The 21985-nt window shown below is 31.3% G+C and overlaps 2 protein-coding genes across 16 annotated transcripts in view; one reads left to right on the forward strand and one right to left on the reverse strand.

The window, feature by feature from the left end:
• The first annotated feature begins 4021 nt into the window (after nt 1-4021).
• On the forward strand, nt 4022-13034 carry LOC134705168 (LIM and SH3 domain protein 1-like). Of its 4 annotated transcripts, none has more exons than XM_063563924.1 (7): nt 4022-4147; nt 8678-8772; nt 9171-9265; nt 9623-9707; nt 10668-10854; nt 12096-12142; nt 12570-13034. In XM_063563924.1, the coding sequence occupies exons 2-7, from the start codon at nt 8704-8706 to the stop codon at nt 12741-12743; spliced, it is 657 nt and encodes a 218-aa protein (XP_063419994.1). In that variant the 5' UTR covers nt 4022-4147; nt 8678-8703; the 3' UTR covers nt 12744-13034. The 4 variants fall into 4 exon arrangements, with proteins under 4 accessions (XP_063419994.1, XP_063419992.1, XP_063419993.1 ...); XM_063563922.1 differs by lacking the exon at nt 4022-4147 and adding an exon at nt 7417-7472; XM_063563923.1 differs by lacking the exon at nt 4022-4147 and adding an exon at nt 7417-7472 and having other exon boundaries at nt 12108-12142.
• Nucleotides 13035-18065: 5031 nt separating this feature from the next.
• LOC134707342 (LIM zinc-binding domain-containing Nebulette-like) overlaps nt 18066-21985 on the reverse strand; it is a 36313-nt gene continuing 32393 nt past the window's right edge. For all 12 annotated transcript variants that reach the window (XM_063567027.1, XM_063567032.1, XM_063567034.1 and 9 more), the window contains one exon: nt 18066-20982. In XM_063567027.1, coding sequence (XP_063423097.1) covers nt 20803-20982 — 180 coding nt within the window. In that variant the 3' untranslated portion in view covers nt 18066-20802. The remainder of the gene's footprint in view (nt 20983-21985) is intronic.

Below are 21985 nucleotides of genomic sequence, written 5' to 3' on the forward strand. Positions count from 1 at the left end.
CCAAAGACCAATGAACCATGAAAATGAGGTCAAGGTCAGATGAACCATGCCAGGCAGACATGTACAGCTGACAAAGCTTCCATACAACAAATATAGTTGACCTATTCTTATAGTTTAAGAAAAATAGACCAAAACACAAAACCTTAACACTGTGCAATGAACCGTGAAATTAAGGTCATGGTCAAATAAAATCTGCGGGACTGACATATAGATCATAATTTATTTCCATACACCAAATATAGTTGACCTTTGGCATATAATATTGGATAAAAAGACCAAAACTTAAAGACTTAACTTTGACCACTGAACCATGAAAATGAGGTCAAGGTCAGAAGACATCTGCCCGCTAGACATGTACACCTTACAATCATTTCATACAACAAATATAGCAGACCTATTGCATAAAGTATGAGAAAAGCAGATCAAAACACAAAAACTTAACTATAACCACTGAACCATGAAAATGAGGTCATGGTCAGATGACACCTGCCAGTTGGACATGTACACCTTACAGTCCTTCCATACACCAAATATACTAGCCCAATTGCTTATAGTATCTGAGATATGGACTTGACCACCAAAACCTTGCTCACTGATCCATGAAATGAGTCCGAGGTCAAGTAAAAACTGTCTGACGGGCATGAGGACCTTGCAAGGTATGCACATACTAAATATAGTTATCCTATTACGTATAATAAGAGAGAATTCAACATTACAAAAATTCTGAACTTTTTTTTCAAGTGGTCACTGAACCATGAAAATGAGGTCAAGGACATTGGACATGTGACTGACGAAAAGTTCGTAACATTAGGCAATTATATACAAAGTATGAAGCATACAGGTCTTTCACCTTCTAAAATATAAACCTTTTAACAAGTTAGCTATCGCCGCCGCCGCCGGATCACTATACCTATGTCGAGCTTTCTGCAACAAATGTTGCAGGCTCGACAAAAATGCACAAAATTGGTGAAGTTGTCACAGGCAAATATTGCTCTATAGATGATAACTGTAATGATTTATTTATTTGTAAACTTAGGTTTGCTTGTCATGTCTGGTATGCTCGATTCCTATCTATAATGAATTTTGAGAAAATTGCCTAAACCTCGGAGTTGGCAAATGTGTCTTTCAATAGGCAATAACTCGTATTACAATAAGAATGATAAATTCATTTTTGTAAATGATTGTTTGTTTTCAGATTGTAACACATTGATGTCTGCTGTACCCATATTTTGACATCTATTTATAATGTCTGTTTTGTTCACGCATCGTTGTAAATATAACGGAATTTGATGCTACTGCCATACAAGTGAGGGGTTTAGCGCTATAAAACCAGGTTTAATCCACCATTTTATACATTTAAAAATGCCTGTATCAAGTCATGAATATGACAGTTGTTAACTTGTCAATTCGTTTGATGTGTTTTGTCATTTGATTTTGCCATTTGATTTTGCCATTTGATTAGGGACTTTACCATTGAATTTTCCTCGGAGTTCAGTACTTTTGTAATTTTACTTTTTTCAAGTATTTTCAAGCTGACTTGTAAGCTTTATCGTGCTGATTTGTTTTGTAATTTTCAAGATTGTTTTGATAAAATGAACTTTTGTCTATCGAGTACATTTTATCAGCAATAACATTTGACATTTATTATATATCAAAATTAAATATACACAAAAATACCGAACTCTATGGCGGTCTTATCATATGTTACATGGCAATGGCGTTTAAAACTTAGTAAAAGAGTATTCTATATCTACATAAAAGAGGGACAAAAGATACCAAAAGGACAGTCAAACTCATAAATCTAAAATAAACTGACAACGCCATGGCTAAAAATGAAAAAGACAAACAGACAAAAAATAGAACACATGAAAAAACATAGAAAACTAAAGAAAAAACAACACAAACCCCACCAAAAACTTGAGGTAATCTGAGGTGCTCCGGAAGGGTAAGCAGATTCTGCTCAACATGTGGCACCCGTGATGCTCATGTAATAACAAATCCGGTAAATAGTCTGATTCCGAAGGTCACATTCATGAAAGGAAAGTGGATTGTAGTTACGACGTAAGGAACATATCCGATATCATTTGTAAAACGGTTATTTCATAACGGTCAACCAACTCGTGATGGCGTCCGTAAAATTTACGAAGGGATGATTTCAACTTCACCATTTGGAACTCTTTGTTTAATAGCTTCCTTGTAAGCAGCATCCCTCTATCAAGAAAATCATTACAGGAAATGCAAGCACGGGAATATCGTATCAATTGGTATATATATACCCAGTATGCATGCGCTGCTGGAATGTTGCTACTTAGAAATTGAAAGTTCACAATTGAAAAGCTGAAATCATCTCTTTTGTCGTAAAGTTTTGTTTTCAACTGACCCTCATTGTCAATTTGTCAATCAAGAAATCAAGCATCTTGATAATATCAGTTTAAGAGAATTTTTTGTTTCATTCAGAGTGATCCTTTACAAAGTAGGATTTATCCCTCCCTAAGACAAGATACTTGTATCTACATTGGCCGCTCTTTTTTATGAAGCAAAGCAATACCAACTCTTCCAATTTGTCTTTTAGTTTGGAATGTGGAATACTTGTTTAAAGAGTAGAAAAGTCAAATGTTTTAATACTGTTACAAGATGAAAGAGAGTTAGATTGTATGTACTCTAAAAGATCTTTAGAATTTTAAAGTATCAACATCTGATTCACGCCACCTCTAGAAAATGCAGTTTCACAATAACTTTGAAGCCCGTCTTTGATTGCTGATAAAATAGAGATGTTAATAATTTAGAAAGAGGTTTCGTGAAGCACTTGGAAGACCCAGCAATATACCGTTGTTTGTTAGGACACTTATGTAGTTTAGGTATCCAATACAGTTCTTCATTTTTGGTTGAAATTTCAAAGGAACATAGAACAGACCTATGATTATCCAGGATTTCCTCTTGGTAAGTGTCGTGAGGGTATATGTTGAGTTTTCAAGTGAATTGTCAATACCTAATTCGTTTATCAAGCAGTAATGCAATGAGTTTTACAGACAAAAATGATGTTGTTTGGGGCTTTATCTGCAGGGACAACACCAAATTTGTCATGGAGGTAGGATGGGTGTTTTGCAACATTTGGGTCTTTAAAGATTGACGTAGCATGGGCATTGATAGACCCATTCATTTTTTAATTCTGATTTGTATCATCGACCTCACTGCCTTAATCCATTCGGAAAGAGTGTCTACGTCTTCCTTCTCGCGCTTAGCACATTGCCTGGCATAATCCTCGACTGAATTTATCAAAATTTTAAAGTTGTATTTCCAATTGATGGATTTTGTCTCACGATATTTCGGACCTTTCGATAACACATTTTGTAGAGAAGTGTTATTAACAATGTTGAGGTCACCGGTAATAACGTGGCCAGCAGGATTATATGTGAATTGGGAACTAGCATAAGTGCAATTAGGAGGTTCAGAAAAGTCTGTGACTTGCAACATCCGAAATTTTTAAAAACCAATGCATGCATATCGACAAATAATATATCATTTGGTGTGATTGTTTATCGCAAAGATAATAAACTTTCGTGTTTGCTGTCGAAGTTTACCCAGGAACATCGATATCGATACACTTTTCCCAGCCTTACTGTATCGTGACATTGATAAACAATCATGATAGGGCGATTAGAGCACGTGAACAATAATTGAATTGATATAGCCGTGATTTATAAAGGCAACAGTAGTATGCCGCTGTTCAAAACTCGTAAATCGAGAGGGGAAAAATCGGGGTAATAAATAAAACTGAGAGAAACGCATTCAATATAAGAGGGGAACAACGACACAACATTAAAATGTAACACACATAATAGTATAAACAAATAATTGTTTAATATTGCCATGCGTTCCGATTTGCTAATTTAACTTTTCCTTGACAGTAGTTTAAATGATTTTTTGTATTTAATTTAATGGTTCAAAATGTATGTATCGGGAAATAATAATAAAACGACAGTCACGTTAAGGAAATATTAAGAGTTAAATTCATATTTTATTAGTAAATACCCGTAGTAACTTTTGAAACAACAGGGTGTTAAAGCTTGAGTGTTAAACTTAAGATTAATATCATTTTACATCTAAACTGGATTAAAATGTTTTAGAAACATACAAATTACATACAGTGAGTATACAAATATTGTACAAATAATATTAATTTTGGTCCAGTTTTATGTTAGAAAATTCAATGCTTGAGTGTATGAGTTGATTCTATATAATTAACTCATTTATTTGTTAATGAGACGTTTTAATGAGACGTTAAAACATGGTATATTGTGGTTTGTCATTATGTCGTCTAATCTTTTAATTACCAAACGTGACTTATTCCCGATTGTGACTGTTTTGCTGAGTGTGAATTTACATTACTATAAGACGTGTTACGGTACTTGTCTATCCCAAATTCATGCATTTAGTTTAAATGTTTAATGTTATATTTGTAATTCTCATCGGATTTTGTCAAATCAAATAAAATGTGTTGCCGTCTTTTTAATTATATTTATGTGTTATGGTAAAGAAAATTAATCACCGCCTTCATTTATTAGATTTGATTTTGTTCAACGTAATCAGTACGATATTTTACGTTTGACGTTAGATTCAAAACAAACCGGACATAGCTTTATAATATAGTTAATTGCTACCTTAGTTTGCTATTAATTGGTATTGAAATGTGCATTGTTGTTAAATGCAATATCAGTATGTAGTTCAAATATGATCTTAAATCAATCCTAATTCTATCTTATTTATTCAAATGTGACGTCATTTTTCATTTTTTTATGATCTGTTTTACAATTTCAAATATGACGTCCCTTGGCGTTGAGGTTTAAACTTATTCGGATATGTCTCTTTTTGTGTTGCAAATGTCTGGTTAAGTAATGTATTTCAGTTGTTTCCTGTAATTAGTTAATACCTCAGTTGTATCATGTTCATCTTTTGTATAGTCATTTTATAGAATTTACTGTTTGCACAAGTATAAATTATTCTAAATAATAGGGATGTTCTGGTAACTAACAGAAAACCCTGGCCGTTTTTGGCACAGCTTTTTTGATCTATTGGTCCTCGATCGATGCTGTCCAACTTTGTACTTGTTTCGGCTTTCAAACTTTTGTATCTGGGCGTTACTAGTAGGTCTTGTGTGGACAAAATGCACTTCTGGCGTATTAAAATTTTGAACTTGTTGCCTTTTGTTGGCTGTTGTTCGTGTGTTTCTTTGTCAAATGTGTTCTCCGATTTATTTATATTGTAGTCCTGTGGTGTTGTGTTGTCATTTTGATGTTATATTTCACATCGCTATGAAAGAGGGAGGTTTGGCATGCCACAAAACCAGGTTCAACCCACCATCTTTTCCTTTAAAAATGTCCTGTACCAAGTCAGGAATATGGCCATTGTTATATTATAATTCGTTTCTGTGTGTGTTACATTTTAACGTTGCGTCGTTTGCTTTCTCTTATTTTTTAGTGTGAATTCACATTGCGATAAGACGTGTCACGGTACTTGTCAATCCCAAATTCATGTATTTGGTTTTGATGTTATATTTGTTATTCTCGTGGGATTTTTTCTGATGCTTGGTCCATTTCTGTGTGTGTTACATTTTAGTGTTGTGTCGTTGTTCTCCTCTTATATTTAATGCGTTTCTCTCAGTTTTAGTTTGTTACCCCGATTTTGTTTTTGTCCATGGATTTATGACTTTTGAACAGCGGTATACTACTGTTGCCATTATTTAGTGTAGGTTGCACTTTATGAATAAAGTTGTTTCAAAACCGCGCCTCTTTTATGGGTATATATATATATATATATATCCCATTTGACACGATATTACCGTGCTTGCATTTCCTATCATGATTTTCTTGATAGAGGGTTGCTGCTCACAAGGAAGCTATTAAACCAAGAGTTCCAAATGGTGAAGTTGAAATCATCCCTTCGTAAACTTTACGGACGCCATCACGAGTTGGTTGACCGTTATGGAATAACCGTTTCACAAATAATATCGGATACGTTCCTTACGTCGTAACTACAATACCCTTCCCTTTCATGAATGTGACCTACCGAATTATACTATTAACCGGATTTGTTATCACAAAAGCAACACGACGGGTGTCATATTTTGAGCAGGATCTGCTTACTCTTTCGAAGCACCTGAGATCACCTCTAGTTTTTGGTGGGGTTCGTAATGTTTATTCTTTAGTTTTCTATGTTGTGTCATGAGTACTATTATTTGTCTGTTTGTCTTTTTCATTTTTAGCCATGGCCTTGTCAGTTTATTTTCGATTTATGAGTTTGACTGTCCCTTTGGTATATTTCGTCCCTCTTTTATGTAGATATCGAATATTCATAAATATTTTGTTTTATTTACGTACTGGTTCCCCTGATATAATCTATGTTTCATCTCATAGAAACATAACTTAGAAATTTTATCAGTATGAATAAAACATATATTGGCAGCCTTGAATTTTGGGGAGACCCAAAGTGAATGTAGAGGTTGTACAGAAACTAAATTTCAAGTTTAAACTTTTATTAGTTCGGTGCATATAAATGTTGAAAACATAACGCACATCCCACATTTGAACTTTGAAAAATAGAAAAGCATATGAGCTTTCCATTCTTGGATATATTTCTTTTCGAAACTGCATCGTAAAGGTTGTACAGTTTTAGTCGTAAAATGATGTTCTATGGGAACTTGCACTGTCTACATTTACAGAAATGCAACCTATATATTACTTTCACATATTTTCCACTCAACTAATCAGAAAAATGTGCTACAAACCACTGTTGAGGTCAATTTTAACTCATTGCAAATATTTATTTATGCAATGTTCAATTTTGAATTTAAAGTAAACAATCAGAACCTGAATAAAAAAATAATATCTTAAAGGTAGCACAAGGTGGTTTTTTTTTGTGATTTTTGGTTTGGGTTCGTTTGTCGTGCTTATTCCTGTTTACAATATGACAATTACAGAATTCCATTTTTTTGTTAGATAATTCACAAAATATTGTAACCGTAGTCTTTAGCGTCATGCTAATAGCTATCAAATGTATCAGGCTTACTGGTATCTATAGTAAAAGATAAAATACGTACGACTTTGTACTCACACTTTCATTAATCTGTTTTACTACGCCATATGGCTTTATGCATTTTTTTTCTTTTGCTTTTGCAATGTTTATTTTACAAACCAATACATGTAGCAAGTGGATCATGTTGTAGACGACTTTGTTTTACCTTAAACTTCTCATGAAATTTGAACTCTGCTACAAGGAAATGAATGCAATCAACAAATCATCAATTTCAAATAGATATTTTCAAACATGGTTCACAAAACAAATAAAAAGAAAAACATTATCAAGATTATCAAGTAAAATGTTAAAATTGACAAAATGTTTTACTTCCTTGGTTGAAAATATTTGTCTACCTTTTCTTCCTGAATGCACGACTTCCTGAATGCACGAATGTACCAGTAAGTAGGCCGTATTTCGGTGAATAAGGAATACTGCAAATAAAAGAGACATTTATAAATATATATAATGCGAGTTCGTTCCCTTATGAAAATACGTTTGCTTAGGTAATTATTCTAAATTCACACTTTTCGCACGATTGGATACTCCTAAATGAATGACTGTCACGTCTGGGTAGATAGATACCCAATGATTATATATAAGTCTTGCTTTAATAGTTTAAGGTTCTATTTTTCCAAATTCCATATACATCTTGTAATGCCTAAACTGTTTGTTATGAATGTTACGGTAAATTCAAAAACGTGTCACCAAAGTTTAATCGAGATTGCAATGTTGATGTTGTCTTTTTTCTTTCGTTTATTTTTTACCTTATATCTTAAAACTGTAAAAGATTGACTTAAAAATTATCAACAGCAAAAGATTTAAAAAATCAAAATCAGTCAATAATTACAAACAAATCTTGACACAGTTTCAATTCAACACATATATTCTTATTGCAAATATATCAATGTTATGTAAAATGCAACGTGAGCGAAAGAGGCCCTTTTCTTGTTTTTATGTGTATATAACGTTTGTCTTTCATTGTTGAACGCTTTAGCCTTATATGAGCATGAGTTGTAATAAAATTGTCTCATATTTTATTGTGTGCGAAATTTCGCTTTATATATCGAGGACATAATCCGTTTTAATATTGTTATCTTTTCTTGGTATTAATTTTGTGTGCGTTTATTTAATTTTTCGACCTCATGGTGTAATTTGTCTTTTTATTAGGACGGCTAAACGCTAATTAACAGACTTCTGATAGATTTTTGTCTTATTTGCAGTCGTCCCTCGTACCAACTCTATTCATAAAAGTATGCCTGCTAAAATAGTATTTTCTATTTTTGTTTTGTTTCACATTTGGTTTAAATTGCGTCATTAAATTGTTAATAATACAAGTGTGGTCAATATACATGTATATAGCAATTTCAGGATATAATTAATAAACGGATACATGTCTAAAGAAGATTATTAAGATGTTAATCCTCATGCAGGATTTGAAAAAAAGTCCATTTCTGAAAGTGTTTATCAATATTACCTTCTATTGTTGTTTTTTAATATTTGACAGAAAGTTCGGTAAGTTGGTTGAAACGTTTGAATTACATTAATTTACATTTACGCAAAATAAGATCTGTATTTACTAACTGTTTATGTATTTTTTTTTTAGTTAAATTTACTAGAAAATACATTAAAATGAATCCTCCATGTGCAAAGTGTAAGAAGACTGTTTACCCGGTGGAAAAACTCAACTGTCTAGATAAGGTATGTATTTTTTAATGTGTGCTCTCATAATTAACAATTGGAAATTTTCTCATAATTTTTTTTTAACCTATAAGTTTTCTCTCTTCCTAATATTGAGACAAAAAGCAAAAGTGTCTGACAAAAAGCAAAATTATCAGATAAATTAAAAAGAAAAAAGGACCGAAAGCAACGGACAAAAATCAAAAGTGTCGGACCAAAAGCAAAATTATCGGACAAAAAACAATGGGCAAAGAACAAAATTATCGGAGATAAAGCAAAAGCGAACAAAACGCAAATCAAGGACAAAAAGCACCGTATCAAACGTTGCATCATTCTCGATGGATATCATGAGTATGTCATTATAGACATTATAGATTTATTTTATGAGTATTAAAAATCATGTAGCGTGTTTATTTCAGTACTGGCACAAAAGTTGTTTCAATTGTGAAGTCTGTAGTTTGAAATTAACCATGAAAAACTATAAAGGCTACAACAAGTTACCCTACTGTACAACGTAAGTTAAATAAAGTCTTGAAATTGTTAGTCTATAATACACGCAGGTCTAAATATATAATTATATTTACTGTTTATTCTGGTACATTGTTCAAATTCCCATGTTCAGTTGTTTATTAAGACCTTCCCACATTTTAACTCATTTTTTTTTTTAATTTATTTCTAATCTAACATCAAACTACCGCGGTTTTTTTTTTAAACGTACAGTATGCAAATAAATACGGTTGCCCTAATTTTTTTAATAAATATTCATCTTTTATTTTTTTCTGCAGATCAAGTTTTTCAATTTCGATATAATCACTTTATTCGGTTCAATTATCAATCGTGATGTCATCTGTTTCTGTTTTTTTCTGATCAGACATTACCCAACAACAAAGTTTACAGCCGTAGCAGACACACCAGAGAACAAAAGACTTCAACAAAATACGTCAATGCAGAGTAACGTAAGTCATTAATGGGTTTCTATAAAATCAAAATGTCTTTTAATAACGTAAATCGGTTTTATTTGATCATGGAAGTATTATTATAGTCAATATAATACTTCCATGATTAGATCTATGAGTCAAAGGTTAACCTACTTGTAAGAATCTTTTTCAGAAGAACAAATGGGCAAATACTTTTGGGCTGCTGTTTGCGAAAAAAACCCTAGGATTGTCAGTCTAATTTATAATGTATGGGAACTCTTGTTTGTAGAAACTACCTTCGTGACACTATGCGTTTGTTACAATTGGAATAGGAGATATGGGTGACTACTTCTTATGTATGGCGCTATCACAATTTGTCAAAAGATCATTGTAAACTAAGAATCGAGACTCGGATAAACATTTGAGTACTGTAGAAGACTGCATAGATTTATGTTTGGTCATTTGTATTCTGTTTTATTTAGGTTTGCCTATTATATCTATTTATGCTGCAGCTAAAAGAATTCATGTTGTGTGTATCTGCCAAAAACAAACTAAAACTATATTTCCTGTAATGTCGATTCCATGCCACGTCATTGTTTTTCATAATTTGGGAAACGTTTAGAGATGTAAAATGCGTTTTACGGTTGTGTTAAACAAAATTAACAATAATTGAAGCCATTTAAAGCTGGTATAAAAAAAATAACATCTTAACCTTTTATAACTGGTATCATTTTCCTTGAAATATGATTGCCAAAAGAAAAATATGCCACGAAGAGTTCAATCCTGGTTCGTGTTGGTCTTTGTAGTTTCATGTGTGCTGAAATGTTGGTTTCTCATCTGTTTGTCTATTAAAAGTTTAACCCAACATGGTGCCTGCTTTTCTTAAGATTTTTAGCTTTTTATTTGTGATCCCCTCGATATTTTTCTTCCTTTTTAATTCCAACTTGTTAAATGAATCAAGTTTGTAACCGTACTAAGTAGAATTCTTTTCATTCTAAGGTTGTATATCATAAAGAGTTTGAAGGACAGAAGGGACAGTTTACTGCAGTCGATGACTCAGGGAAACAGGCGTTTACTGAACAATTACAGCCATCAGCCCAAGTCTCTTCATATCAACAACTATCACAACAACCAGCACAAGTCGATCCACCTCAACAGGAAACTGTTGAAATGACACGTCCTCAAGGTGAGTTATCTTGTGTTTTTTGTTGACCAAAAAGGAAGCATGAAATTCCCATTTACTATATATTTTATCAAAATCTTTTGAGGAAAGCCTAATATTTTGTTCGTCTGTTTATCTGTAGGTTTGTCCCAAATGTTGGTTTAAAATGCATAATTTGCTTTGGCTTCACCCGAGGTTGATTCTTGAGGAAACAGTGACATTCCTATTTTCACATTTTTGAAGATACAGTTGCCTTAACAAAATAGGAGAAACTTATATTATAGTGTCAAAGACAAACTAAACAGATGTACGCATAACGAGTAAACTTTCTCACTTTTCTCGAAAATTCGTCAAAAGATTTTTGATTAAAAATGATCTTTTATTGATGTAAACATTTTTCTTTAAGCTAAATATTTCGGGGTTCAACGGATTTGAGTGGTATACCTAAAACATTTACAAGTTTTATCGCTGCATATTGAAACTTTAAAATACTACATAAAAATTGATCGAGCCGGTGTTCCTATAAATATCATTAAAAGAGATATGCATGGTTATAGCAATAACATAATACATTTTTGATAGAGTGCTGTGGACGCATTTATTTGTGAGAAAAATCGCTACCTAAAGTGAAAATGAATTTCACGTAATTTCTTTAAATACCTCCACCTGTCATGTAAAACAAAGTTACTGTATCTTAGAAATTAGCAATGGAACAAATATTGTTTTCGATATTCAGAATCAGTTCAATGAGTTCGAAAGGCATACAAAATGTCGGGGAAATTGTGCATTTAACAAATTGAATAGGCGATTAAAAAAAGTCATGATCTCAATTCTGAAATGAATAATTCCACGGACATTTTTTGGTCTAGTTAAAATTGTGCATTTGCTATAAATACAGATATAAAAATTGCATCTTCTTTTTTAATACAATGGTGGATAGTTGCTTCATTTGCAAGAATTTCACATCGTTATATTTCATATTGATTAGATATAGTAAGATGTGGAGTGAGTGCCAATGAAAAAACTCTCCATCCAATTAACAATTTATAAAAGTAAACCGTTATATGTTATAGTACGGTCTTCAACATGGAGCCTTGGCTCACACCGAACATCAGGCTATGAAGCACTCCAAAAACGGGAAACGAAAAAAACGTATGAACTTCATTAACAGACGACAACTAATGTACACCAGATTCCTGACTTAGGACAGGTGTAAACATTTACAACGGGATTGTTTTGATTGATTTTTTTAAAATTTATTCTAGCACCAGAACCAGAACCCACACAAGTCATTCAATCTGCCGAAGATGACGTAAGTTATTTAATGATATAGTATAGTTTTATAGCAATAAAAAAGAAAGATCTATATACTACGATTCAAATTTAGATGAAGACAACATTGTTGGAAACATTTAGGAATATTAATTGTATATAATATCAGCAAACTTCCATGGACCGCTATGTATCGTAAATGAGAAAAGACGTACGGGAACGACCATTTAACATCAAAAGGGGATCAAGGGGAGGGGTTATGGTTTTTTTCCTAAAAATAATATTCTGATCCCCGACTTGATGAATTTTTTTTTATATAGTCTACCGAAAGACAAAAAAGATGTATTCTGAATCCAGATTTTCCCATAGCTTAAAGTGTTAAATTTTGAAAAAAAATATTGATTGATAGCGTTGGAAAACTAACAAAAAAATTGAAAGCTGATTTTTGTTCAATGTCTAAATTTCAGGCTATATATCGCGCCCTTTATGATTACGCAGCAGCCGATGATGACGAGGTTAGCTTTAGTGAGGGAGATATCATTACAGATTGTGAAATTATAGATGATTCTTGGATGACAGGTACAGTGATGGCTACTGGAGATCAGGGAATGATGCCATCGAATTATCTGGAAAAGATTTAACAAACATTACCTTAACAGATTTGTATTTTTGTTATGACTTTAGTTCAGTAGTTATTTGTTAACCTATTTTACAGTTCAAAGGTAATTTACCACAGTGTCTAAGATAAATATTATGAGAGATTTTGTAGTATCAAATATTTTTTGTTGACGTCAGCCAATCTTAACTTCAATTTTCTGGAAAGGCAAACTGCTTTTTAAGAACTGAAAGCTAATACACGTTATTATAACATACAGTTGTTTATTTTAAATCAAACGAGTTGACTGAATCAGAATAAAAACTTGTTTTCGGTGTTTACTGTTTTCATATCCCGATTTAATTAATAGCTAAAATCGTCTGCTCTTCGTTATTGGTGACTGTTTCAAACGTTACTCTTTTGATTTGAGCTATATTACACATATTACAATTCTACACCGGCTATAAAAATAATACATTAACAAAAATAACTAAAAGAAAGAAAACGTCTCTCAACAATGGGTTGTAATTTAATAGCAATTGCTATTCGTGTTGCTTATTCTTTAGTTTTCTATGTTGTGTCATGTGTACTACTGTTTGTCTGTTTGTCTTTTTCAAAGTTAGCAACGGCGTTGTCAGTTTATTTTCGATTTATGAGTTTGACTGTCCTTCTGGTATCTTTCGTCCCTCTTCTATTAGAATTTGACCAACAAAAAAAATGCAAAAGAATTTGTTTCGGTGATTTTCAATTCTGAAAGGCTTTCTTAGTAACATACTAAAAGTCTACCACGATATTTGAGTGGGAAAGAAGATTTTTTTGGGTGAAAATAGCAAAATTTGTCAAAAATAGTGAAAAAACTGTGAAAAACTTGTTAAACATTTATTTTAGAAGATAATCATTTCAAACCAAAAGTTTTACAACAGTTCATACAGTTTTCATGAAATGACATCTCTAAAAAAAAGTTTTTATTTTTTAAACATGAAATATTTAGGTGAAAACATCAGATTTTTGCTGGAATTTGAGAATCACAAATTACAATGCGTGATTTGATTGCAAAAACAGACAGGAAAAATATTTTTAAAAATGGTAATATAATAGATATAGGAAGATGTGGTGTGAGTGCCAATGAGACAACTCTCCATCCAAACAACAATTCAAAAATTAAACCATTATAGGTTAAAGTACGGCCTTCAACACGGAGCCTTGGCTCACACCGAACAACAAGCTATAAAGGGCCCCAAAATAACTAGTGTAAAACCATTCAAACGGGAAAACCAACGGTCTAATCTATATAAACAAAACGAGAAACGAGAAGTTCATTTGATATTTCAAAAAAGACACAAACCTTTATTTTAATTATTTTAAAACTTAACAGCAATTCTTAATTCGGTAAATGATGATTTTGGGTAAAAGATAGCAATATCATCCAAAAATCATTAAAAACTGGAAAAACACCCATTTAGAGTTTTAAATGTTTTTAAATCATTTCAAAATAGAAAAATGCAAATCTTTGTATAATAATAATCAGTTCAAACAAAATTCATTGTAAAACAAATATGAAAATACCTGATGTTGTGTGAAAAAAGCAAATTTTGGAAAAAATCGTCAAAAACTGCAAAAGGCTTTAAAATTCATAGTTTTTCAGAAAATCATTTAAGATTTTAGTGAAAATCAAATGATATTCTTTATTGGCAAAAGGGCACGGCTTAAATTCATACTATTAAAACCAGCAAGTCACTAAAGCAATCTAAGAATTGTTTACCATGCATAATGAGAGATAAAAAGTCGAATTGACCAAAACGGGTGATGATCAAAAAGTAAATTACAAAAAACATGGAAACATTTTTTTATAGAATATTCCATAGTTTTCTGTATACAATAAATATCTGTACATCAGTAATGTCAGATTCATCAATAGGAACAGATTTAAACAATTCAAACCTTGACATTCACCGCATCCTACCGAACATTGAAGACCATTTTTTTTTTCTACAGACACATCATTTGGTGTTGCAGTTTTGCTGACAGTTGTATCCAATACTGTAAAGAAGTTAATCAGGTGCAGGAGGAAGTTCCATCAAAATTGGACAAAGTTTTCTACGTTTGATTTCCCAACCATAGTCTTGAGCATCTAATTCAACTTCTTAACTGACATTCATTTTAGGCACTGATATTACACTCTGAAACTATGAGTGTAATATGTTTATATGGAGGACTTCCTCTTGGAGGTCTAAGGACTCAACATTATTCGCTGAAAAAAGTCACATCCAGAGACACTACTGAAAGCACATCTTTTCAGGTAAAAAAATTACTTTACCAACATCAGATTCAGGACAATTTCATAGTCTCAGAGTGTAATATCAGGGCCTAAAATGGATGTCAGAAGAAGTTGAATTAGATCATACAGACTATGGTTTGGAAATTTAACATAGAAAACTTTTTTCAATTTTGATGGAACTTCCTCCTGCACCTGATAAACATCTTAGCAGTATTGAATACAACTGTCAGCAAAACACCTTATGACGTGTCTGTAGAAAAAAATCAGTATGCATGTTATGCATGGTCAACATTACTTTGATATCTTGTTGGTTAAAATAGTTTGAATTTAAGCATTGCCCTTTGGCAAATAAAGAATATCCGTTGATTTTCACTAACATCTTAAATGATTTTTTGAAAAACTTATGAATTCTAAAGTTTTTTGCAGTTTTTGACGATTTTTTGTCAAATTTAGCTTCTTTTTTTTTTACCCAAAATCTGTTATTTTCATAATTGTTTTACAATGACTTTTGTTTGAACTGATTATTATTAAACTAAGATTTGCATTTTTCAATTTTGGAATGATTTTAAAACAGTCAAAACTCCAAATGGGTGTTTTTCTAGTGTTTAACGATTTTTGGATGATTTGCTATATTTTACCCAAAATCATCATTTACCCAATTAAGAATTGCTGTTAAATTTTGAAATAATTAAAACAAAGGTTTGTGTTACTTTTGAAATATCAAAAGAACTTCTTTAACCATTTTTTATAATTTCCCTGTATGTTTATTTTGTAATTAATTCACGCTTGTGATTCTCAAGTTCGAACAAAAATCTGATGTTTTCACCTAAAATTTCATGTTTAAAAAATAAAATCTTTTTTTAATGATGTCATTTCATAAACACTGTATGAACTGTTTTGGTTTGAAATGATTATCTTCTACTAAAATAAATGTTAAACAAGCTTTTCCCAGTTTTTCACTATTTTGGATAAATTTTGCTATTTTTCACCCAAAAAATCATCTTTCCCACTCAGATATCTTGGTAGACTTTACGTATGTTGCTAAGAAAGCCTTTTAGAATTGAAAAATACAAAAACAAATTCTGCAATTTTTATTTAGATTAGCCACATTTTTCATCTATTTTGATTATATATAGACTATAAGTGTAAATCATGTCTTGGCAATGGTTTCATTTCAGAAAGACACACAGGCTTCGATATTCCCGTGCTTGCATTTCCTATCATGATTTTCTTGATAAAGGGTTGCTGCTCACAAGGAAGCTATTAAACCAAGAGTTCCTAATGGTGAGGTTGAAATCATCCCTTCGTAAATTTTACGGACGCCATCACGAGTTGGTTGACCGTTATGGAATAACCGTTTCACAAATGATATCGGATATGTTCCTTACGTTATAACGATCTGCTTACCCTTCCGGTGTACCTGAGATCACCCCTAGATTTTGGTGGGTTTCGTGTTGTTTATTCTTTAGTTTTCTATGTTGTGTCGTGTGTACTATTGTTTTTCTGTTTGTCTTTTTCATTTTTAGCCATGGCGTTGTCAGTTTGTTTTCGATTTATGAGTTTGACTGTCCCTTTTGTATCTTTCGTCCCTCTTTTACACTGTTTGCTCTGGCCTCAGAGTGGTACATGCAATAAAGCTTCACCTTGTATCATTTTCTGATTCTGCTTTTGAGATAAAAACTCATAGGGTCATAGTTAATCTGACATCAGCTAAATCAGCATAAACTGACAAGAACGTTGAATACAGTTGTATGCCCTGCTGACAATAGAAGATGTGCATGAAGTTTTCTAGTCTGTGTATTAGTATTCGCCTGTTTGTCATCTAATGTCAGGTTAAATATTTTAGTTCAGGCAGTTTGTTTACCATAAAAGTGTGGTAAAATCAACGAGAAACTTAGTAAATAGGTTCAGTATGATGTGAACTTTTAAAATAGTGGATATAACCCTGATTTCATTGAGATCTCTCTGTACATCAGTACATAGAAATGTGATTGTAGGGGGGAAACAAGAGGCTTCTAAGAGCTTGAATTGCTCACCTGTAATGTTTTGCTTAAATCTTTCATCAATGACTATTTTTGCTTTTCAATATATATTAATGAGTGGCTAAAAAATTCCATTCAAATGTTTCTTGTATACTAGTATGTTATAATTTCTTGAAAAGTAAAAAAAATGCATTTTACCCCTGTTTCATTTTAGCTATAATGGCCATATTTCTTAAAATACAAATTTTATACTAGATACTCTGAAACTCATTCAGCCAGAAATTTTTGGCTGAAATTGATTCAGAGGTTTCAAAGGAGAACTTTTAAATTATGCAAGCTAGATGAACAAATCGTGAAGAATTATTTTTAGAGGGCAATAACTCTGTAAGTGCACATTCTCAGGCTAAGAATTTTGATCAAAGTAGTTTACCATGATGTTGTAGTCACATCAACTTGAAACTTGGAACACATGTTCACTGTGTGCTGCTGTCTGTGAAATATTGTAATGTTGATTAAAAATTACTTCCATTGATCTGTAAAATACAGATATACAATAGAATCTATCTAAGATGTCTAAAAAATATTTTTCCACAACTGAAGGTTACAAAATGTAGAATCTTTGTCTCCTTTCCACAATAAATATGTTGCAAGTTTGACAAAAATGTTGACCAATAAAACTATTTTTATTTTATCAATTCAATTATGAGTGAGTTTATAACAAAATCTTATTGACTATAACTTTTTTAACAATAGAGGACTTTAAATAATACTTATTATGTACTTTCACAGTACTACAATCTGTCAATATCTATATTTTGGCATTGATAAGGTCATGAATTTCTCTGACTGTGATGACGTCCTAACACTGAATTGTAAATTGTTTAATTATAAATTAGTCAGTTGATTTTTCAATTGAATTGTTCCATGACGGGGCCTCTTAAAGCTGACTATATGGTATGGGTTTTTCTCATTTTTGAAGGCTGGATGGTTACCATAATTGCTTACATCAACTTCATTTGAACTTTTGTGAAGAGCAATCTCATTGGCAATCATACCATATCTTATATTCAATTTTGCAGTAAAGACATATAAAAGAAAACATATTAAATCTAGGATAACAATATAACTTTATTTGCAGTACAGTTGACTACACTGCTATAATACAATAAGCTTATTTACACAGTCCAGTTATCCTGTCAAAAGTCAAAAGCTGTTAAACGTGCACATTTTTACCTGATACTAATTCTAAAATTTAGAAGTAAATTTGATTTTTCAATATCTTTAAAGCAATTTCTAAATTACCACTTTAAAATTCTAATATACCAAACAATTTGTTTCGAAAATTTGATTTTGACTAAAATCATCAACATTTTTATGACAAAATCAACACCAGTCTGTAGAGGTGACATATTAACCCTCATGTGAATTAAGGCTTTTTACTTTCCATAAAACGCATTCAATATGATGCACATTAATGCAACTCAGCGAATATATAAAACTGGTTCAAACAGCTCTGCTTTTATATAATTTATAATTACACAAATTGTTGTGTTATGCTTACAAATGCAGTATTTCATTCTAAACTCTACCAAACAATCTAACATGAAAAAATTAAAAATTAAAATAAAAACACTATAAACCTCGTCCTATATCCTTATCACATAAGTAACTGATAGAAGATTAATTAAAATGTAAATAGAGGTTTGGATATAAAGACAATTGAAGAAAGAGTAAGGAAAATAACAAGTCTTATATCCCTATAAATAATCTAATGCAAGGCAATGAAAATGAGAAAAATAAAATTAATTAAATGTATGGCATCTTTGAAACAACCTGTAATGAATAATAAAGTCTAATGAATAACAAAAGTTTTATGTTTTTCAAATTGGAATATGCTTTCCTCAAAAACTAATATCTAAGAGAAAATAATGGTTTATTTCACTGAAAGTTTGTGACAAATCGTTTAAATGTTATCAAGCACAGTTTGTGAATGTAGGACATGGCTGGCTAAATAATAACTCAAGTGATCAAGGCAGCTTTAACTATCAGGAAGCAAAGCTCATAAACTGATATGTTACCTATTAATAAATTAAGTGGTACTAGTACTCTTAAGCCTCTCTATGATCTATAAACCAAATAAATAAGCTACATATTTTTCAAGATAATAGTTGTAAAAATTAATACCAGAAAATGAATTTTCAAAATTGTTATATATGTCATTCTGTTAAGATTTAAATTTCAGAATTTTTATTTTAATTATTTTTTTTCATTGACAGCAAAGACCAAAACCTTATGCATTTTTTATCTCTTTAGTCATTCTGAATCTCTTGCTCCAGTAATAAAATTACACATATCTTTAATGGTGTAACTTAAAATCCATACGTTTACTGGCTTTGTTTACAACATTAAAATCTCAATATAAAACATTAAAAATTCTAAAAAAAACACTGATAACAGTAAAATTGTGTAAGGACAAGAAAATGTGAAAACAAGACAACTATTCACCAATTCATCAAAATAAGAGTATTTTCTTCTGGGTATAGTTCTTAAGTTTAAAACATAGCTACCATTCACATTGTTTTAAGACATAATTACTCTTTCCATAAAATTGTTAGTTAGAAAACCAATGAAAAAGTATTATATTTTTTCTAACATATGCATTACACTATAAATCTGACAAACTAAGACAGAGACATGATTTGTTTACTCTATATATTAAACACCATATCATAATATTATAAGTAAGCTTTTACTGTAGGTAATAATCACATTTATTTTTTATTTTAAATAAATGGGATTCTTTAAAAATATTTAATAAACAAAATGTTTCTGGTTATGACTTGAATAAACTATTTCTACTTTTATACAAATAAAACCATACATACAACCCAGAAAACAGAGATAACACATAACCATTCAATCTCTATAAATTACGATTGTCCAAATATTATCATATGACCTGAATGCCCATAAAGAAATTGGCCAAAATCCAAACAGCAAGCTCAGCAAAAGCTTGAACAAAAAGAAGGCAATTTGATTCCAAAGATATCTACAATACTGAATTTCATATTGCACAGTTATAATCCCATGCTAAAGCAGTAACATACCACTAAAGAGGGTGGTAAAGGGTTATTTCCTTGCAATATGTTTTGCCATTTTTATTTCACATGCAGTCGTTAAAAAGGTTCCTTATTTACCATGTTACGTGAAATTGGTAAAAAGATTAATGTACAAGACATTTTTAATTGTTTGTTCATTGTGAAATGGCAATTTTATTTCAGGTTCATCCGTGCAGACACCCCCCTTTACGCCCCTCACTAAAGAGAACATTCTCTTCCTAAAAAAGCTTTCTTCTTTCAAAAAATTGTAACAGCGAAAAAACAAGCTCTACAAGAATACTGATTGATTTTACAATGTATCTATATACATGTATCTACGTTGAAACATGACAATGAATTCTTTTTTTTTTCAGATTAAATTGTATGACTAACAGCGATATGAACCATGCTTTTTTTTATAATTTTATTTTTTTCATTTATCCTCTATTTCAAACATGCAAGAGTCTTGAAAGGCTATGTGTACACTCACTATGTATAAGCTCTAATTTTGATCATGTTAACTCTCAATTAACAAACATATTTCCGTACAAAATAATACATATCCGACTTCCTCCCTTTTATCAAAGCACCTAAATAAAATATGCAATAGTTATAATGAGCTATATTTAAAATATCTGAAACGGACAAACAGACAATCAATATACACAAAAATAACATGATAAAGCATAACAGGGGAGGTAACTCAAAATTTTATAAATGTTTAGCTAGAAATAAGTCTTCTGTCTACTACTTTTTGACCGTCTCCACATAATTTGATGGGAGCATACCACGTCTTCCTGTTGCTTCCACTGTACCCTCCATCCAACCAGCATCAATTGGTTGACAAAATATGATGTGGTCACCCTCGTTAAAACTGACTTCATCATCATCAGCAGCCACGTAATCATACGCTGCACGACAAACCATCTAAAATTTACAAAAAATAAATGTTATTTAATGAAAATTCAAAGATAAAATGATGAAACATCAAATAAACTTACATTATCAATGATATATATATATGTATGTGAATGAGTTTACGGTCAAATGTATCCTGCCAGATGGACAAAATCTACAATACTTAAAGGAAACTAACTGGTAAATAGTTTTTAAAAACATATGCATAAAAAAGGGATCACTATTTATAGCTCAAGTGTACTATATAGCTTTGGATTTTTTTTAAATGGTGCACATAAGCTGGGAAAAAATAATCTCATTTGAATGTGAGTGATTGAAGGGCATACACAAATAACTGGAATGCTTTCCAATGCTAAACGGTCATAAAATTGATTTACAAAATATTCTTCCAAGTTACTTTTATAGTTTTCAAGCTATTCAAGATGTACTTTCAATAATATTGAACTAGATAGCGCAAGATAAATAATGATACATGTTGTACTGTACAGTTTCTGGTGGATAGCCTACATGTATGTTAGGATAAAGGTATATCATACTACATATAATTCATTAATAAATTTATTATATTTGATACTTTGATCATATTATGGATAGAAAATACTTATAAAAACTTTTTGTAAATAAGGCAGTGACTATTCATCTCAGGAGACTTAATCTTTTATTTTTTAATTATCTATTTTAGTCAGAAAATAATTCATAAAGAGATAATTAAACACTGCATGAGATTTCTTGAAAACAAACCACTTCATTTTTAAGATTCATCATTTACTTATTTAATTGAACCTTGAAAACATCAATTATTAAAAGGACAGTACAAAATATGGAGTAAATATATATGAAAATGTTGACAAAACTCTGGGGATGGCAAAGTGTAAATATAAAAGCGTGCTTCGGATGGCCCCTGTACTTACACCTTTGCCTGTGGTATCATAAGAGGATTCACTTTCATCTGGTTCCTGTAATGTTATATATCCAAACCAGATAATATTATGTATGCACTCAACTTTATGGG

Source organism: Mytilus trossulus, chromosome 2, assembly GCF_036588685.1.
Source record: "Mytilus trossulus isolate FHL-02 chromosome 2, PNRI_Mtr1.1.1.hap1, whole genome shotgun sequence".
Taxonomy (NCBI): domain Eukaryota; kingdom Metazoa; phylum Mollusca; class Bivalvia; order Mytilida; family Mytilidae; genus Mytilus; species Mytilus trossulus.